The sequence below is a fragment of the Pseudonaja textilis genome, chromosome 13 (genome assembly GCF_049901715.1).
Source record: "Pseudonaja textilis isolate UNSWEBS1 chromosome 13, rPseTex1.2, whole genome shotgun sequence".
In the NCBI taxonomy this organism is placed as follows: domain Eukaryota; kingdom Metazoa; phylum Chordata; class Lepidosauria; order Squamata; family Elapidae; genus Pseudonaja; species Pseudonaja textilis.
The window spans coordinates 7,875,140-7,895,842 of record NC_142002.1 but is presented as its reverse complement, the minus strand read 5'-3'; the positions used below and the strand labels follow the sequence as shown (position 1 = coordinate 7,895,842).

The window sequence follows — 20,703 nt, the reverse complement described above, 5'->3', positions numbered from 1 at the left end:
CACAGGTATTGACCACCCAGAGCAGTTGGCTTCTTCCAAGGGAAGCATGGTACCAATAGCAGAAGACACAAAACTGTCACTGAGAACAGCCAGTTAAAATAGAAGACCAACTTTTCTATCCATCAGAAACATGCCTGAGCACCGCATTTCCTGCCAACCTCTCAGCCTGCAGTGAAGACTTCTCCCTTTCAGCATCCAACTGATTCCATCCTTCTCATTTCAGATGCCTAAAACAACGCTATCACACCACCACCTTCCAAATCAGCAACTGTAGGAACTGTTATCCTTCAAAATGTCCAAAATGGACTCATGTCAATCGTGCTGCACCAGACCCAGTCAAGCCACTCAGAGGCACTTCAAACTGCAAGACGGACAGCAAATAAATGTAATAATTTTACATAAATAGAATGACTGTGGCAAAGGCAAGCAAGGATAGTACCAATAGTAATGGGCCCCTTGGGTGCAACCCCAAAACAACTGGAACACCACGTAAACATCATTGGCATTGACAAATTCTCCAGCAGCTAATTGCAAAAGCCGGCTGTACTCAGAACAGCTTCCATCCTGCGACGACATCTGTAACACCATCCAACATCCACCTCTGCCTATCCCAGGTCCTTGGAAAGGACTTGATAGACAAAAATGCCAAACTCAGTCTGAACATCTGGTTGACTGTGCGATAAAACCATAATAATAACAACAACAACAATTAGCCCAGATGCTTAGGAATTCTGTTCAAGATGCTTAAAATCTTTCAAGCCGATGTGGGATAACTTTCCCAAAATGGTAAAGGTTTATTCATTCATTCATCCAATTTAAAGATTCATTCACAGAACAGGTTGGAACAGTCATTCGCTCATTCATTGATGTTTAATTCAGTTCTCAAAGTTGCCAAGAAAGAGCGAGAGGGTCTTCCATCTAACATACACCAGAAAATTTTCTCAAGCAGTGATGATACCCATCCTCGATAAAAAGACAGTCCTTCTTCCCACAAACCATGAATTAACCAGCACCAACTACCTTTCAGACATCACGCTACTGAAAGGAACTCCAGAGCTCACAAAGAGGTGGTTAAAAAAGCAATAATTTCAGAAAATGAAACCAACAGAGAATTTTTAAAAAGGAAGATCTGCTTCCTCGTGATTAAAGACCATACATAAATAAATAAAAATAAATAGAAGGAAATTAGTTTTGCGAGAGGGGTCATGTGCCTTTTTGTTCCTCAATCAATGGCTGAAGCTCAATGACAGAAGATGGAAAAAAACAAAACCTTACCGTTCCTTCAGAAGTAATGTTCTCAGCTAGATCTGTCAGAAAATCCATTTCTTCTTCCATTTTTATTTCCAGAGAGTCTGCAGGAAAAAAAGGGGAGAGAGGGAGGGAGGGAGGGAGAGAAAGAGAGAGAGAGGGAGGGAGAGGGAGAGAGCTCATGTGTCTTAATAATTGCTCCAGTGCATCAGGGTTAAAACAGCCTAGATGGTGTCCCTTCCATTTCTGCCTACCCATGAAGGTTTCCTTTGAGGTCATTCTGTAACTTCCTAATTCTTCCTACCCCACCCCACTCTGCACACCCCAACCTGGCCCAGATAGAGCTGGTCTCTGCATATCGCCTTTACATCACCTGCTGCATTCCTGCCCAAGCTGCAGTGTTTGGTTCATCTGATGTCATTCTGAAACATCTCTGCTTTTCTCAGCCAAACAGGAACACCAAGAAGTGACAGAGACAGACAGACAGACAGACACCAACCACTTCAAACTAGAATTGGGAAGGCAGGGGAGGAAAGTTGAGTTGCTTCCTTCACTACCACCCTTAAACCTGATGTTTCAGTTGAGCTCTAAGGCAGGGGTGTCCAACCTTGACAACTTTTAAGACTTGTGGAGTTCAATTCCCAGAATTCCTCAGCCAGGAATTCTGGGAGTTGAAGTCCACAGGTCTTAAAGTTGTCAAGGTTGGAGACCCCTGCTCTAAGGACTATATATTTCAAGTGATTTCAAAACTTTTTAAATAGCCAAAGCTTTCTGATTCAATAAGATGGATCATCTCATTGTAGGAAGGTGGGCTCTAAATCTATTGAAAAAAAACAGGAAACACTTATTTATTTTCTAATTTTCACTGAGACTTAGGTTTGTTTAACTTCTTTAAAGACCAAAGGGATACTAAGAAAGGGGAATTAAGCCACAGGAAAGCCACAATTCATACTTGCAGGTAAATCCATGCTGTCAGACAACATTTTGGGTGATAAAGGCACTCTGTGTAACTTTTGCTCACAGAAAGCAAACATTTTCCTTTCTTAATCTTTTTTCCTGATACATTAATTTTCTATGTGTTGAGAAGTATATTGGTAACAGCATTAAAAATGCTTCACCGTTTCATACTGATCTGGCTAACTAATTCACCTTGAGCCATTGGCATTTCTGCTGCATGTTGAGCACAATTTTTAAGGTGCCACTCATAGGCAAAGAGTTGGTTGCAGAAAATGTAGGGAGAGAATAATTTCCTTGCAACCTCTGAAAAACCAAAGGGAAGAACATTCTCTGTGGGACTCCAACTCATATCAATTTCAACCAGTACAAGCAGCCAATCGCAGCCACAGAGCATCTTCTGATGTAAGGAATGAGTATCTAAGAGACATATCTCATATCTAAGAGAACTGGTGCCAATTATACTGGTCTACAAGGATCACTGGTCACATCCACACAAAATAGGTCAAGCTCTTCCAAAGTGGCATCTTCCAGATGTGTTGGGAATGCAACTCCCAGAATTCTCCAGCCAGCATCGTCTTGCTGGGCACTCGGGAAATGGCAGCTCCAACACATCTGGAGGGCACCAAGTTGCATGAAATTGGACAAACCTGAAATCAATAACATCAGGCCAGATGATCTTCTGGTCTGGCAGTTGTCATATGTTTACAATATCATTTCTATGGAAACCAAACTACAGACGTTTGTACACAGATGAAATGTTTTTGTAGTTTCCATTTATCATGTTATACTTCAGGAAATAATCACTTTGCTAGCGATTCGGTAACATTGGTTTACTTAATATCTGTGAGCTAATATCTTCTGCAAAGCACTCAAAAAAGCACTCATCAACTCCCTAAGATTTAGAAAATATTAAACAACTAGCAAGGAGGTGGTAGATTTGGGACCTAATAAGCAAAATCAATTTACATTTCAAACAACATTTAGGAGTTTGGAACAAGCAGGCACTTCATTTCTGTCTTGCATTTCCCTCGTGTAGCGAAAGGGGGGCGGATTTGCAAGGGAAGCTACTTTAGATGATCCAGAACAACATTTTTGGCAGCTCTTAACAGCATCAGCAACAACGGTTGGAGGAGAAAAAGGTGGGACTTGAGAATCGAGGGTGGGGAAAAAGAATGAGTTTTTTAGCCTGTGTGTTTGTTTTGGTGCAAGAGTGGCTACGTCTCTTCAAAGTCACAGGGGAGCATGCCTTGGCGAGAAAAAACAAGCTTAGCTTGAGCTCAGAACAAACAATGCATGGAGAGAGAGAGAGAGAGAGAGAGAGAGAGAGAGAGAGAGATTGCAAGCAAACTAAAAAGGGGTGGGTTTGATTCGACATCCCCGCGGGAGAGAAGGGGAGACAACACCCTGGGCAATTCAAGGCAGCCACTCACTTCTTTTCCATTTCATGCAATGTCTTTCTTGCTACAGAATCTCCCTCGGTGAACAGACCCACACACAACTTAGGACTATTTTCCTTGCTCCCATCTTGAGGTCTCCGCATACACACACACACACCTTTCTCAGTTGGCTCCTGACACTCCCCACAGGCTCTCTCTTGCTCCTTGAGGCCATTTCTAGTACCTAGATACATGTGGACAGAAACAACTCAAGTTTGCCGTGTTCCGGGCACGGTGGAGACTCCCGTTTAAATCCTGTTTCTCCAGTTGCTCTAGAGCTTTCCTGAACTACGCAGTCAAAGCATTGCGGCTGGCAGCAGGTGCAAAGCAGGAAGTGCGCCTTAATTACAGGTGCCCTTTCCCAGCCCCTCCCCTGCGCCTTCAGTTTTAGCCTTCTTCACATACTATTCAGCGCAAAGCAGATTTGAGGCCAAAGCCGCTTCCAGCAAACACCACCCGGCAGTCCCACTGCAGATCTAACTCGCTCTCATGTTACAAAATCCAACAGCGAGACTTTTTCCAACTGGCCAGCCTTTCTTTTCTTTTTCTTTTTTCTTTTTTTGATAAATTTTCCATTAATTGCATTTCTTAGTGCTTAATAAACATCGTGTTGTCTGGGTATTTCATCTGCCTAGCAATACAAATGCCGTTCTTACTCTCCATCCCTTTTTTTCCCAGCCACTGGTAAAATAAGTTCCATCTTTGATAAATACTCTGTGTCTTCAGCAGGCCAGCCTTTCTGATGACATCTAAAAAGTTTAGACTGCTTTTTTTTTAAAACGCAAAACAGAGGGTTTTTAATAACCATCAGGGAGACAAACAACAAGCTCAGAAGACAAAACCTCTGCCTACTAAGGTTATGTTTTTTTTTTGTTTAAGTTGGCTGTTCATCTGTTGTGCAAACCGGGCTTCTCTCCTTCTTTCTGGAGGCCGGAGTTTTGACTAAATGGCCGGTGTGAGGGAATAAAATTAGGAGGCTGCCACTGAAGTCCAAAAGGAGAGATCAACCTCAGCTTCGCCAGGATCGCATGACGCCGCCCCCGCTCCACCCTATGAGATCAAAATATCAAGCCACTGTAGGCCACAAAAATAAAATGGAGCTCGCTGGACGCCAAATCCTGTCAAGTGAAGCCTGAGAGCAGCTGTTATATATATTTTTTTTTTTTTCTTCCAGGCTGAAGGGTGCCCCTTCCAGTTTTCTTCTTGTGAAAAAAGACATTCTTGTACACGCCCTGCCTCCGTTAGTCCCCAAACAGCAAGGGCTCCCCCAGCTTTTCCTTCTATTTGAAGTTCATCTTGGGATGACAGGAAAAACAACGGGGGGGCGGGGGGGAGGCAGAATTCTCCGTGTTGTGTTTTAGAAAAGAGAGCAAGAGAGAGCATCCAACATTGGTTCAATCTGTCATGTTTGTTCAGTTTTAACTTAGGAGAAATTTGCTGGTACTAATTTTCAGCAGATCAAACATAACTGGGGGAAGGAAGAGAGCCTCAGCACCTGCGATTCCTCAGGGCAAGCCACATAATAGCAGCAGGGAGAGATCAGCTGTTTTCTTTTTCTTTCTTTCTTTTTTTTTTAAACAGCTGTCTGAACAGGTGGAGCCATGAAAGCTTGCATTAAACTATCATTAAGCCTTGCCAACAATTATGCCTCTAGGTTTATAGCTCAGATGGAGGGGGGGGGGGAAGAAAGGCCTTTCCATCATTTCCCTTCCTTGCTCTTACCTTTAAAAAACACAAAAAAAAAGCAATGAAAACAATATGCTCTTAGCAACTCCTGTTACAGAAGAGGCAAAATGGTTTTAAGAAGGAGTTCAACCGGTCTGGCTTGATCCTTCAGGTCCTCGCTTGTCAATGTTGCTCTCGCGCTAAGCAAACTCCTTCGTCCTGGCCTTTGTTTTCTCAAGTCGGAAATAAAGGCTCAAAGAAGCCCAGCAAATACACACACACAGAGACAGACAGACAGACACACACACACACATATATATACAGATACACATACATATAAGAAGAGTGGGTACCCTACTCGGGAAAGATTTTGCAAAAGCAGAAATTGGACCGAGTTTTTAAAAATTAAGTTAGCTTTCCTGTGACCTCAAACTACATTTGGATCCAGGCCATATCTTGGAAAGCCGTTTTTAGAACTTGAGCAGCTGATAGGCAGAAGTTTTACCCACAGCTCAGTGGTCTTCTCTGACTATGAAAAGCCGTCATGAAACATTGGAAATCTAGCACCAAGTAAGGCACCTGTTCTGGAAGGAAGTCTCCCTTCGTGCAACGTATCTTTCAAACTCCTTCTTAAACAGGTACTTTGTAGGGTAGAACCATGCACCTTGATGACAATTTAGAAGGGAAGGTGTCAACAGAAAAGGGGTCAAGTGTAAAGCAGGTGTGTGCTTCAAGCGACTGACAGCCTGACATTTAGTTGTGCAAAAGGGGGAAACACAAGTTGGGGCAACCAGGCTACCACCTATGGATTTCCCAAACCAAGAAATAGGGAGCTTGCTTGCTTTTCTCTTCTGCACCTTCTTTTCAGATTTGTTAGATACTTTCAACAAACAGATACACCTTCCCTCCAATACCCTCATTTGTCATCCACAAATCACAACTCCAAACCCCCTTCTGCTGGCCTAGAGAAGAAAACTGAATCACACCTTTTTTTTATTTTTCATTTTCTTACCTGCAACAGGCGAAGAGCTGGTTAGTTCCAGGGTTGCAGAGTTCATTTTGCTTCCAGGAGGTACACTGAACTCCTCTTTCACTCCATTAAGCAGACATCCAGGCTCGGAGCTGGCTTCCACCAAGGAGGGGACTTCCACGGGATTTCCACCAAGAGATTCCACCGGGACATGTGATTCTGCTGGCAATATCACTTGACTGGGCATTGGGTCAGCATTATCCGACGAATGATCAGGTTCCTGAGCAGTTCCTTTCGTTCCAACTTTGTCCAACTGCTTGGTCACAGGAAGAGCGTCGAGAGGCAAGGGAAGGGATCCTGGTTCGTCTTGGCTAGTCCTTCTCCCCTTCCCTTCCTCCGACTCTCCCAGCTTCGTAACATCCATTTCACAAGCCAACAAAGGCATTTCAGGACCGGAATCACAGTCACAAAGGGGCTCTTCAGCAATTGGCTGAAGCAATATTCGGGAAGGGATATTTTCCACTTCCCCCTCTTCCTCTCCGTGCTGTGAAAGACCACTTTCCATGGCCAGTTCAAGAGCCGTCGGAGGAGCTTCCATCACATCCAAGGTTTTGCCAGCTGGAGAGGCTGCCTGCCCAGTTGGACCAAGCTCAAGTCCCGGGTTTAGCATGATCTCAGGGGAAGGAGTCCCCCTGTCACAAAGAGAAGCACCTTTTGCCAAGCCAGGCTCAGAAGGAACATCTCTGACCGCCTCTGCCTTTACTTGCTCCTCAGGTTCCAGACTGGAGGCTTTTTCCTTTAAGCCAGGCTCAGCATTGCTTCCATCCACCGGCTGCTCTTTACCCAGATCACAAGGAGTCAATTGCACAAGGACTCCCGGAGGGAAGCTCTCCAACAGAGCCTGCGTCTTGCCAAGCAGTTCCTTCTCGCTTTCTGGCAGCTGTGAAGAGCTGTGCTCTTTGTCTTCTTCTTCCCAGCCAACTGCCAGAGTGAGAGACGTGGCTGCCAGCTCACCTTGCACTGGGCTTCCCTGTTCAGCCACTCCAGTCAGCCGCACTGCTGCTTCTGCTGCCTCTGCTGTTATTGTTGTTCCTACTTCCTCGTTTTGTTTGGAGTCTTGATTAAGAGCAGCAGAGGGTGTGCCCATTAAATGCTCCTGAATAAATTGGGTGCCCTCACCACACAAAGATAGGGCAAGGCTCTCCAATTGTGAAGGAGCTTCCTGGCCAACAGAGGCTGCTCTAGCATTGTCCTTCTGTGAAACAATCAACTGAGCCTCCTGAATAGCTTTCTCAACCAGCAAGGCTGATGTCAGAGCTATGCATTTTTGGAGGCTTTCACTAGATTGATCCAGTTCCTCTTTGCTTCCTATCATCTCTGCTGGTCCGCAAAGGGGCTCCTCAAGATCAGAGGGCGGCATAAGAGAGTTGAGAATACCTGTATGTGATTCAGGGCCATCAACTGGATCTGCGTGCAGTACAGAAGAATTGAACTCTTGGTCTTTGCCAAAATCCTGTTTTTCATCCTCGTTTGCAACCTTGGTAGGATCAGCATTTCCTTTAGTCTCTAATAATGTCGGGTCAGTTACTTTTTGCTCACTCTGATCTATCGCTGTAGTGTCTGGGATATCAGTTCCACCACAGGCAGCCAGGGACTGCACACATGTTGAGCTCTTCGTGAGGTTTCCGACGTTGCCATCTAGGGGAGCACTCAACCCTTTGCTGCTCAAATCCAAAGCACTGTTTTCAGTAGCCATGTCTGCATCTCTCCGTTGCCCTTGATCAATCACTTCCCTAGCAGAACGATGCTCCAGAGAAAATCCAGAGGTGTCTTCAAGGTTTTTGGACAACAGTTCTATACCAGAGTTTGGAGCAATGTTCTCCTTCTCCTTCTCCTCTAACTGTTTTTCGACAGTGTTTCTTGGTCCACTGTTGATGTGATTTTCAGCTCCGGTCTCTTTGTTCCTTCCATTGTCAACAGAACTAACATCTGCAATAGCAACCACATCTACAAGACCTTCTGGCACCACGGTTGGCTCATTCTCATCTTGACAGGCAAGAGTAGGGTCACCATCCCTGAGGAAGAAGGCAGCAGGATTGGTTTGTGATGCAACAGATGATGGCAATGCTTCCATAGCTGTCATCCTGGAAGGCTCCACACCCATTTTCACATTTTCCATATACGGTTGGGACGCCACGTTAACGTCTATGGCCCCTGTGCAGCTCTTGCATTCACCTTGCCCCATATTTATGTTGCTGGCCTCGCAGGAAGCTGGGGGTGTATTTTCAATTTCAGCCAGCTGCACTTCCTGGGAGAGATTATTTTCTTCACATAAGGTCCCTTGTTCCAAAGTAGCACTGGAAGAGCTCATTCCAGCTTCCTTGTCGGTACTTCCAAAGGATGGGAGGCCAGCAGCATCACTAAAGGTCCTCTTGCTATCCTGCTCTTCGAACACTGCCCCAACAGAGTCTCCAACAGAGGATAAACACTCCCCTTCCTCTTTGTGTGGCAATGTTTCGCCTTGGCAGGAAGTCCTTTGGTTCTGCATTTCCTCCAACATCTCTTGTGATGCGCCTAAAAGCTCTTCTGGTTGCTGGGAGGTGCCTTGCCCTCCAAGGCAAACAGGGGGAGAGATCTCTAGAAGATCAGAAGAAGTTTTCTGAGTTGCGTCAACCAGCAATGCATCCAACCCATGTTCTGCAGCAGCTTCAGAACCTTCAGGCACAGGCCCCACATCACAGTCCTCGCAGGTCTGCACTGGACAACGGTCTTCCTTCACATTCTAGAAGAGGAGAACATTCTTATTATTTTTTATTAAAAAGCGGGGAGGCAGTTGCAATGTACCTTTTCCTTTTGAAAATCCAAATATAAGAAGCAGTTAAGATGGTATTTTTGGGTTTGTTTTTGTTTTTTTTAACCCCAAGTAGTTAAGTTACTTTCTTCTCCAGCATTGTTGGCTGGAGACTCAATCTTGGTGAGAGGAAAAGACCACAATACAGGTAGTCCTCAACTTATGGCCAGAACTGAGCCCAAAATTTCTGTTGTTAAATGAGATGTTTGTTGAGCTTTGCCCCATTTTACGATCTTTCATTTAAAAAAAGTTGTTAAGTGGATGACTGCAGTTGGTAAGTTAGTAACATGGTTGTAGAGTGAATCTGGCTTCCCCTTTGACTTTGTTCATGAGAGGGTCATGCAAAGAGATCCCATGACTTTGGGACACAGCAATGGTCATAAGTATGAACCAGCTGCCAAGCATCTGAATGTTGATCACATGATCATGAGGATGCTGCAAAGGTTGTAACTGTGAAAAATGGTCCTAAAGTCACCAATGTCGTTGTAACTTTGAACAGTTTGTAAAAGAACTGTTGTAAGTCGAGGACTACCTGTATAGATACACCCATCCATCACCACGTTCCTTGCTGCTTTTGAGTCCCAGACTGCCACAGAGGGGAAGCGGGGGAGGAGTGGCTTTGAAAACTGCCACCTCCTATACTCTAACAGGAAGGGGTGTTTTTTTTTCACTTTCACCTGACTCACAATCACCCTTTCCTCTGTTCCAATTCCAAGCAAGTTTTGTTGCCTTCAGCTTCTGGCAACTCTCCTTACCTGAATTCTTTAGATAGATTCCACTAATAATTGACTAGACTAGACCAGCCTTACCTGACCAGGTACTCTTCCAGTGGGTTGGGATAGCATCTCCCATGCTGGCAGGGAATTCTTAGAATTGCAAAGCGCCTATTTCTCTCCTCTCCTCTCCTCTCCTCTCTCTCTCTCTTCTCCCCCTCTCACTCTCCCTATCTCTTTCTCTCTTTCTTTCTCTCTCTCTCTCTACCCTCTTTCTCTCTCTCTCTCTCTATCCTCTCTTCCTTCCTTTCTCTCAATACTAATCCAGGAGAGGCCATTTTGCATGCATTTTGAAATGAGGTCCAGGGTCAGATGAAGGTCTTGGATGACCAATTTTGCTGGGCGTGAGCTCAGACCTCCTATGTCCATATTCAGGGGGGTGGGGGAAACCCTAAATGCTGATCCATCCAAACACCCTCAATCCCAACTGAGCCTCAAATAAAGGAAGCTGCTGAAGCCCAACCAGAAGGAAAGGCTTTGGCTGGGAATCAGCCAGCAGCAGCAGATGCAGACACAAACACTTGTGCTGGAACACAGAGTGACTGGGGGAAGGGAGAAAGGGGAGGAATGAGAGAAAATGGGAGGGGGAGAGAATATGAAAATTTTTCTGCCATCCTCTCAGTGAAGTCATTCTGGTTCCCTAAACTGAAAAAGACAGGTCCTTCTCCCCCAGGAAGTGAAGTGCCTTTCAGCTAACCCTGACCGGACTAAAACTGAAATCATTAAAGGCTCTGGCCCAGATTCAAATTAGATTAGATGTGAAACAAACCAGGTCTCTTGATAGAAGGCCGTCTAAACATAGCTTTTCCGACTGGTGACACGTGACTGTATCCCCTCCAGTGCCCTTTGCTATCAGCTAATACCCAAACAAGACTTTTAATGGTTCTGTTTCACTCCTGTTGCCTGAGCAATGTGGGAACCTAAGCAACACATTAAAAATATACTGAGACTTTATTCACACCCTGCACTGAATCCAGAATAGTCAAACACAATTTCGGTGTTCATGTAGCATGCTTTATCCAAATGTATAATAAGATAACCTGGTTCACGCAGCATACTAAGGCCATAGCTGAGTTGCTACAATACACTTAATGCTACCCAACCACATCTTAACTTACAAGCAAAGCTCCACTCTATGTTATTTCCAGCATTTGGTGAACTCTAGAAGGTCTCAGGGGAAGTCTATGTGGTAAAACCTGAAGTACTGCTTAGGGAGTTGATGAAATCTCTGGCCTGTGAGCCTTAGGTGGCCCATAAGTTATCCCTGTGCAAGCCACCCACTCCGCAAACATCTGCTTCTTCTAGATCAGTTGACAGTCCAATTTGCATTCCGAAAGTCAAACTGCACCCTTTCTTTCAAAACGTAAAGACTTGGAGCAATCAGAATGAGAACGTGTCACATAGAAGGATGGGGAGGGGTCAACCTAGTCTCTAAAACACCTGAAAGCAGGAGAAGAAGCAATGGATGGAAAGTGATCTAGGAGAGAAGCAACCAAGAACTAAGGAGAAATTTCTTGACAGAACTATCAATCGATGGAACAACTTGGCTCCAGGTGGTGGGTAATCCAACACTGGAGGTAATTTAATAAAAGACTTATCTGAAATGGTATAGGGTTTCCTGCCTGAACAGAGGGTTGGACAAGAAACCCCCCAAGGTCCCTTCCAACTCTGTTATTCTGTCATGTCTCCAAGCATAATTTCGTCCTTGAACCAAAGCCTCCTATCTTTATGCTAGAATTCTATGGGACTGAAAGGTTACCAATGACGTTCTAGTATTAGTCCTATGTTTTTAGCTCCTTCGCTCCAGAAGTTAAAATAAGTTACTGTCATTCACCATCACTTCTTCCACCCTTGGCCCCTCCAATACCATCACTGTTTTCTCATGATTATTTATATTTACACCCGAGACCCTTTAATTGAATTTGAGGGGCAGTATATGGGGATCCCAGATGGCTATTCCTTCACCAACCTAGACCCATGCTGATTATCACTTGTCTTCAATAATTCCTCCATTTGGGGGTTACTTCCTGCAGTATATACACATTTTGACTGTAAGTTCCCCCTCCAGGGCATTCTCCTCCCAACTGTATTATTTACATGCATATCGTGCAACCACAGAAATAACAAGCAGGGATCATTAAACATTCACAGATGCTTTTCCTAGCATTGTATTCCACTCCCCATCTCATTAATCTGTTCACATGTGATCCATATTCACAGCAATCAAGGATCCTCAATTGTGATATCTGGGAGTGTTTAGGTCGGCTGTCAGAAGCAGACTGTTATCTCAAAGCAACTTATTCTCAGGAGATTATAAAGAATAACACAATAAAAATGTATTCTTATTATAATCAAAACCAAACCTGTAATCCTATCAAGTTTTTAAAAATAACAGTATGGTACTTATCAAGCCACAAGACCATGACAAATTAGAATTATTTAGAATCCAGCTCAGTTAAACCAATGAGTTAAGACAGGCCCTTTCCCTCACCATACGCTGGAGATTCTGGATGTGCAGCTGGAGCTGAGCGATGTCTTTCTCCATGTTCAATTTGTCTCCTTCCTTCATTTCAGTTGTCAGAGTGTAAAGGTTTAAGCCCTGATGGTACTTGATGCAGGAGTCCCCAGAATGTACTATATGCGACAAGGTGCTCCAGGAATCTGGTTCATTGACTTCTTCTCTGGAAAAGACATGCACAACCGAACTCTCAAATTCACAAAGTTTGAATTTGCTACAAAAGGCTGCATCCCAACTGGAGCTGATTATTAACAATTCATCAACCATTTGGGCAGCGCTCTAGAATTTGAGAAATGATATCCAGTTGAAGATATTTAGGTGTATTTGACAAAAGTAATCTATAACAGATGTGGGAAGAGTGAAGAGCAGGAGCTACTAACAAATCTTTAGGTGAACTTCTACAGAAGCAATCAAATTTCAGTTTACAGGTCTAGACAACAGAAGACAAAAAAAATACTTAGGTTCTTTCTCAGATGTGATGATGATAATGATGATGTCAACTCCTTGCCAACTCCTTCTTCCATCAAGTTTTATGACCTCTCAATCTAGCCTATAACATTCCCAAGAGGTCCCTGTTCAAATTCTAACCAGAGCAAAATTATTTTTACAGCTAAGATAATACATTTCCCTCCTTCACATCAGCATCTTTGGAAGAGAACTACTTTTGAAACCAATACATCAGATGTGATACAATATACCAAAGCCTTGGCTGAGATGAATGTCCCACAGCAAAGACATACACACACTAAATGTCCCCCCCAATCAAACAAGAAATCTGAAAGTTCTTTGGTCTCAGAGATACAGCTCCCATTACTACCTAACCAAGTTCACAATCAACAGCAAAGTCATGAGAATAATACTTATAAAAACTGTTCTAGATTTAAGATTCCTATAGGCAGGAATTTATATTCAATTGTGCTCTCTGGACTCTCTACTAACTGTACCATTGTTATCATAAACAAGGATACTCTTCTCTGGGAATCTGGGTCAGAATGAACTTGGCAATTAGCCTTCTGCTCTAAAATGAAGGACCAGGTTGCTCTAATTCGGAGCAACTGATAGATTCATTGCCTAAAGAAGCCAGCAACTTTCTTTTTGGTTGCTAATTTCAGGAAAAAAACTGAAATTACCTTACTCTCAATGCAACAAAATGCAGTTAGTCCCCCCAATGAATGACATCAAGCAAAACGCCCTAGGTTAAAACACCTTGCAAAATTATGTGTTTTAGAAAAGAGAGAAAATTTAATTGGATGGGGGAAAAGAAGTATTTCCTTAAAGTTCTTTTGAACTGGAGTTGACAACTTTCTTGTAGTTCAAGACCACCTATTAAATACATATTTCCAACTGTTGTTTGGAACTCTGGGGAAAAGAGGTGAAATAAGAGCCTTAAACCGTGAAGCTCTTTAAAATTTCCCCAAATGAGAACATTTTTTTTCTATCAAAGAGGTTTGGGGTCTTTAGTAGCAGAAATGAGGGCTCTTGTGTAATATATTGATATCTGATATTGCTCCTAAAACCATTCCTGTCTCCTAGTAAAGCACAATAGTTAGATACTATCTTATGCTGTGCACCCAGGAGCTATGTGCAGTCCCAAAGTTGTCCACCTTTTCTTAGAGCTTTTTCAGGTCTACCAACATTATACTGAATGGCAAAACACTTGCAAGCATTTAAATCAAGTGATTTAAAACATCGCTTGACTGGTTGACTTGCAGACAGAAAAAAGACCATCAGGAAAGTTGTAAGACAAAAAAAATGACCTCTCTTAAGTAGTCAATTAGCTCAGCATTGGTATATTGGCCAGTTATATCAGCCCTGAGTTTCCAGTCCTAACTGGAGCAGTCTCTAGAAACCAAGGAGGAAGTGACTCAAGCCAAACAGATCCTTGTCTGGATGGATGACTGTTTAGGAATCACCATAAGAGGCAAGAGATAAATGCACAAAGCCAAAAAGCCAAAAAGCTTAATCAATACCAATGGTCCTTACTTGGTCAAGATGTGGTGCAGTTTCTGGTAGCCCCTCTCCAAGGCTAAGCTCACCGGTGTGGCTCCTTCACTGTTGGGAATGGTCACGGCGCTTCTGCCACCTGGTTGCTTCAACAGAAACCATGTCAGCCGCAGCAAACCGAGTCTGGCTGCAAAATGCAGCAACGTCTCCCGGGGAACATTTTCTGAGAAACCAAAGCAGAATAGAAGAAGGGCTTCAGCTGACATTCAGAGCGTGCCTCAAAACTTCCCACTAGATGCTGTCTCATTTGGAGCATGAGAGTTTAACACCTCAGCCAGGGTTCACAGTGAACCCTGATATGAGACTGGATTTCCCCAACTGGGGGGGCGGGGGGGGAACACGACAGAGCTGAGGTGATTGATTCAAACTCAGAGAGTACATGAATGATCAGACCTGTGGCTCCTCATTTTCTTTCCATTGTCATTCTTCATTTCCACCACCATTTACAGAAGAGTAGCATCTAGCAAGGTGATCTGTTCAGTATCAAACAGCGCCCTCTGTCTACCATTTACCTCCTTCTCAAAGCAATTAACTCAGCTTCCAGCTTCAAACTATTTCCAACTTCATCATCACACCCAGCTTTGCTAGTCAGGAGGGAGTGGGGGTCATACAGCACAGGAAACCTTCAGTCACCCCAACAGCTTCTATGATTTCAGCCAATGTGACTCACGTATCCTCATTTTGCAGCCCTGGGGACTAGGAGCTGCCTCTTGTCATCCTAAAATGAAATCTGAGATCTCTGAAGAAGCTCAAACCTTGTACATCACAGAAGCCCTATGAATAGTAGCCAGGTTGTGGTTTTTTTAAGTTAAAAAGAAAATATAAAGCACTGCTTGTGACCAATTTGCACTAAAATCATTTTGTTGATTCGTTCTTGGAAGACAAGTCTATTCTTGTTTTTTCTTGTTAAATCCCCTTGGCCATTTTGAGCAGCATTTCATCAAGAGTAATAAGTAAATTAGAAAGCAAAGCAACATATTACATGATTTGGGATACATGGTATGAGTGGTTAGAGAATAGATGTAAAGACTATAGATAAAGGTGACTTAAGAGCAACAGGAATTACATATATGTAGATATTTGTGAAAAGGCGAAATATATATGTAAGAATATTATGATAATTATAAGAATAGTATATAAAGAGGAAAGGAAGAAAAATGAAAATACTAATATGTAGTATGAGAGATATCGATACTGAAACGCTGTAAATATTGGGAATGAGGTGTAAATGTTGGAAAATATGCAATAAAAATAAAATAAACAAATAGAAAGTGTTTCTCGTCTTTTTCCCCCACCCCCAGATTTTGTTTTATTCTCAAAATTCACTCGAGAGAGTTAACTTCTCCTTCCTGGCGTAAATCTGTCAACCCTATTTTATGCATAAAAATTAAAAACAGACAAAATTGGGGCCGAGAACTGGCAGCTGAGCGACTGTACAGAAGGAAAGGAGGGCTCCCCTCCTAGAAAATGTCTAAATGGCATCAATGTGTTGGTGCCTATATATGCTCCATTAGAAAGCAATACTGTTATTGCTTTGAGTTAAGTAACATGTAAATTTAAGTTGCCCTTACGAGTCAAAAGAGCTGCAGGACCGTCCAGTGCTAAATATATCTGGATTAAATTTTGGCAGGAAGACAATATGGCCTCAGCTTGGTATCAGCTAAGAAGGACTTAATGCTCAGAGTTGGCCTTAAAGCCATTCTAGAGCTGTTCAGAGAAAGGGCTGAATAATTGGGGAAAATGAGAATAAGACTTGTCTTCCAAGAATGACTGATTGATTGATTTCATTGCATTTATATGCCCCTGCAATCATCAATGAATCCGTAGTGTCCACAATAAAAAAAGCACCAGTACGAAAACAACCAGAGTGCATCTGAGTTGTGGGTACTCCATCATTGGAGGCTTTTAAGAAGAGATTGGATATCCATTTGTCTGAAATGGTTTAGATTCTCCTGTTTAGGTAAGGGATTGGATGGGAAGACGTCCGGCGTCCCTTCCAACTCTATTATTCTCTTCTGTTATTCTGTTATTCTTTCTATGATCACATATATCCATCCCATCAAGCCCAAAGAAAGTCCATAATGGTATAGCATCTATTACCAAAGGCAGTGGTTGGACTGGAAGACTAAAAGATCTCCAAGTCCCTTCCAACCCTATTATTTTATGTTCTATGCCCTAAAATTTGCAAAATCAATATATTATAAAATCATCAAGCACATTTCAATGCCAATAGATAGCTAATTCTTTTTTTAATGCTTTTATTGCATTTTTTCTCTTTACACATCTTAAACATCTTTAAGAGTACTGAGGCAACTTTGTTACAAATACACATTTCCATACATTTCTAATTATTCATATACATTTCTATACCTTTTTCTTCTCTCTACAATTCTTATTCCTATTGTCTATCCATTCATACCATTTTCCCATACCGCATAATACTCCAAATTTTCTTTACCTTTTAATTCGTAAATTCACCCATAATTCACTCATAATCACCATGGGTGAAAGAAGGTACCTTGTCCCTGTTTGCATTTCCAACAGCTTGGGTTCAGATTTGGGTACATTTTTGCCAACCTTGTTGGGGCCAGATGCCAACGATAAAACATCTTACATTGATTTTCCTTATATGCAGAGGATTTTATTACTGTACAATTTTTATTCCAAATTCTTTCCCAATCTTCGAGCTCAATATTATGTCCAAAATTTTTGGCCCACGCAGATAGCTAATTCTTGTTGTCCCATTCCAAGGTGTTGCACCAAATTCTGATTGAAAAGGTACAAGCGACCATGAGGAGCACAATTTGGGAAGCGCAGCATAGCTTTGTGGCAGACAGATCAGATTTTGCTAATGAATGTGAGAAAATTGTTGAAGTGTGAGCAGACTTGCGTTTGGAATGCATTGCACAAATATGGAATTCCAAGTTGATGGTTGAATAGGGTAAGAGTGGCATGAAAGCTAAGTAACTATGCATGAGAATAAACGGAATGCTTAAAGAATGGGAGTAAAGAGGGTAAGATAAGGATACGTGATGTCATTCATCCGAAAAGCAAATAAATGGCAAGGAAACTAATATCTGGAAAGGGAAAACAAATTATGATCACACTGTTCAGCCAGCTGCATGCTGCAGCCACAGACAAACCAACAAGTCAGAAAATAATTACCACAAAGAACAGTTGTTAAAAATATGAAATAAAGATACAGGTGGTAGAGAAAAGAAAAGCAGCCGAGGTTCAAATTATTAATATTTAAAATTAGCCCCCGATGCTCCATTCTCCATTTCATTTCCATAGTGGCCTTTTCTAGATATCTCCAGGGTATTTTAGTAGGATTGAAAAACCAAAAGGTACTTTTTCAAAAGGCAAACTATTTTTCATTGAAGGCATTTTGCTTCTCCTCCTCCGTCAGTTCTGACTGGATGGTGAGGAATGGAACTGAGGAAGCTTCTTGGACGAGAAGTAAAACATCTTCAAGGAAAAACAAAGAAAGTCCAGTTGCCTTTTGAAAAAGCATCTTTGGGGCAACCAAGACCTGGGTGACTCAGAATCTCTGTAGACAAAAAAGGAACCATTAATTTAATGTTTTTATACCCAAAAGTTAGCACTGTCTTTCTTTCTTTCTCTATTTCTTTCTCTCTTTTTCAGGAATTCTCATTCATGACACTTCAATTGTCCTGATAGTCATTTTGGTTAACTCACAGGATAAAAATGCTACAGGTAACATCCACCAAAATTAGCAACAACTGAAACATTTGACTAAGATTTGTTTATGTGGCGTGGTATAAAGGCAAATTGCTTAGAAAGCTAATCTGCGAAGACAAACAGGGTACTAATAGAATAAATCAGGTTTACGGAAAACAGATTTAACACCTGTATTTTGCAGGGAGAAATCAGTCCAGTCGGTCTAAAATATGACGTTGGGGAACCAGCTTCTAAGTTTGATTATCGCCGTCACAATCCAATCTGCAACACGCACAATGTGTTACCCAATCTTACCATTGAGACTGTGGTCTGTTCCCAACACGTTCCACTCAGTCGGCAGCTTCAGGTGACAAAACGCCAAAGTTACTTTCTCATCCAGAAAATCCAAGTCCCCGGCAGGTGGCCTGGAACGGTCCAGAAAACGTGTAAAGTTTAACGCTTGCTGATTTCCAGCACACGATGCCAGGAACTGTGCCGCATCGTAAACCTCATCCTGGACAAATTGCAAGCTCTCCTCCGCCACCACCAGAAGAGGGTGGCCTTGCTTGGTAGCACAGAGAGAGACTTTCACCGTCTCGCAACAGTCATGACCTGCGACGGAGAAACAAAAATTGACCTAAGTTAAGACATTGACATTCTACTTTTTCCATATCCTGCCATCTCTGGCTACAGCATCTTCATTTATGACCATTGCCCGTATCGCCATGGGAACAAAACTCAGATGCTTGGCAACTGACTCACAGATTCACTTAACAGCCATGTTACTCATATAACAACTGCATGGTCAGGTTCAAAATCCAAGAAAGAAAACCTTAGACTCCATTTGTATAGAGAAAATTGAAGTGGTAGCAACAGGAGAAATACAAGATCTGAAGCAAAAGGTGCGGAAATCACATATAGAAAGTTATCCCAAGTCCCCACCCCCAACAATTCAAACTGGACATCCAATCTGAGGTGTGTATAATGTCATGTGGGTACATCTTCAGGTGGCGTCTCAGACATCTGGTATGCCAAGAAGGTTGACCTTGGCCTAGAAAAGATAATTGGTTGCATATGTGCAGTAAGCAAGAAAGCATCCCAACTTTTATAATTCACACAACTTAAACCTCTAGCACCCTTCCCCCTCACGAGGCCCAATTATTCCTCCCCACCCCTTTCTATGGCAGCCGGAAAGAGTCACGCTGAAGAAGGAATCTTGGAGGCTGACATGCAGTGATTCATGTAAACACTGGGGCAAGAAAGGTCTTCAAATGGAGGCAAAAATCACTTAAGAACTGTCTTGCTTAGCAACAGATGTTTTGGGGTCCATTGTCATTGTAAGTTGAGGACTACTTGATTTTACCTTTTTCCTAAGTTAGGGGGTAGGGATATGGGTTATCAGAACATTCAGACCTGGTCTAGCTATCAAAACCAGTCAAGATGAGGAATGCTACCCTTTCAAACATTTTACAATGTTAGTATTGTACTACTTCTCACAGCAAACCAAGCCAAAACGAGGATTATACAGAGCGTACAAACTCAAATTTCTCTTCCCTCTGAAGGTTTCCTATTTTCAAAACCACCATTGTTTTGTTGGTGGATCAAGGCCTCGCTTCTCCTCCTTTCTTGTACCCCGTTGCAGTCACCACCCTCCACACCCAAACTGGAGTGGCCATTCATTAATTACTGAAAAAGCTACTCTGCCAACTACTTCGGTCCCTCGTTGCATGAATCAACATTCTCCCCTCTTCCACCTCCTTCCTCTCTATTTTTATTTACATCAATGAACTCAAATGACGTTTTCTTCTCCAGAAAACAGATTTGAACAATATGCAGCTGCTTGCGGGACAGTGGCAGCTGGGGGAAATCCTTTTACAGTAACATGGCAAAAACAATCCATTCACTATTGAAGAGAAAAACCGAAGCAGGAATTGGAGCTCTTATATTCTCAGAATAAAGATAGCAACAATCTCTATACTTCGGATTACATAAGCAAAGAGGTAACTGGAATTAAGAATCCAAGTGGAAGGAGCCAAAAAGACCTATTTGTAGCTGCCCAACTTAATTCTGTTCAAAGATAAATGACAAGCAGATAGACGCCGTGGTCAAGAGACTAGGGCAAGGGTCTTCAAACTTGGTAAGTTTAAGACTTGTGAACTTCAACTCCCAGAATTCCTGAGCTAACATGACTGGAGGAGGAATTCTGGGAGTTAGAAGTCCACAAGTCTTAAAACTGTCACGCTTGAAGACCCCTGGACTAGGGTAATGAGAAAAGGTTGATAAACAGTGGTGAGATTCAAATTGTTTTAATACCGGTTCTGTGGGCGTGGCTTGGTGGCCGTGGCAGGGGAAGGATACTGTAAAATCTCCAGTCAGAGGTAGTATTTGCCAGTTCTCTGAACTACTCAAAATTTCTGCTACCAATTCCCCAGAATTGGTCAGAACCTACTGAATACCACCTCTGATAATAAAGATATTATCACTGCCAACAACTGTTCAAATAGTTTGAACTAAAAGATGCTCTTCTCTCTCTTCTTCAGCCAACCATCCCAGTAACTCAGACAACCTATGCAAGTAGTAAAATAGGGCACAGATTTTAT

At 42.6% G+C, this 20,703-nt stretch overlaps 1 protein-coding gene across 9 annotated transcripts in view; it reads right to left on the bottom strand.

The window, feature by feature from the left end:
- The window catches only part of AKAP13 (A-kinase anchoring protein 13), a 285,438-nt gene that overhangs the window by 120,845 nt on the left and 143,890 nt on the right, over positions 1–20,703 (bottom strand). For all 9 annotated transcript variants that reach the window (XM_087941336.1, XM_087941338.1, XM_087941335.1 and 6 more), the window contains exons 5-9: positions 18,419–18,715; positions 14,402–14,585; positions 12,392–12,581; positions 6,319–9,058; positions 1,276–1,352 (exon numbers count right to left, since the gene is read on the bottom strand). In XM_087941336.1, the coding sequence (XP_087797462.1) occupies positions 1,276–1,352; positions 6,319–9,058; positions 12,392–12,581; positions 14,402–14,585; positions 18,419–18,715 (3,488 nt within the window). The remainder of the gene's footprint in view (positions 1–1,275; positions 1,353–6,318; positions 9,059–12,391; positions 12,582–14,401; positions 14,586–18,418; positions 18,716–20,703) is intronic.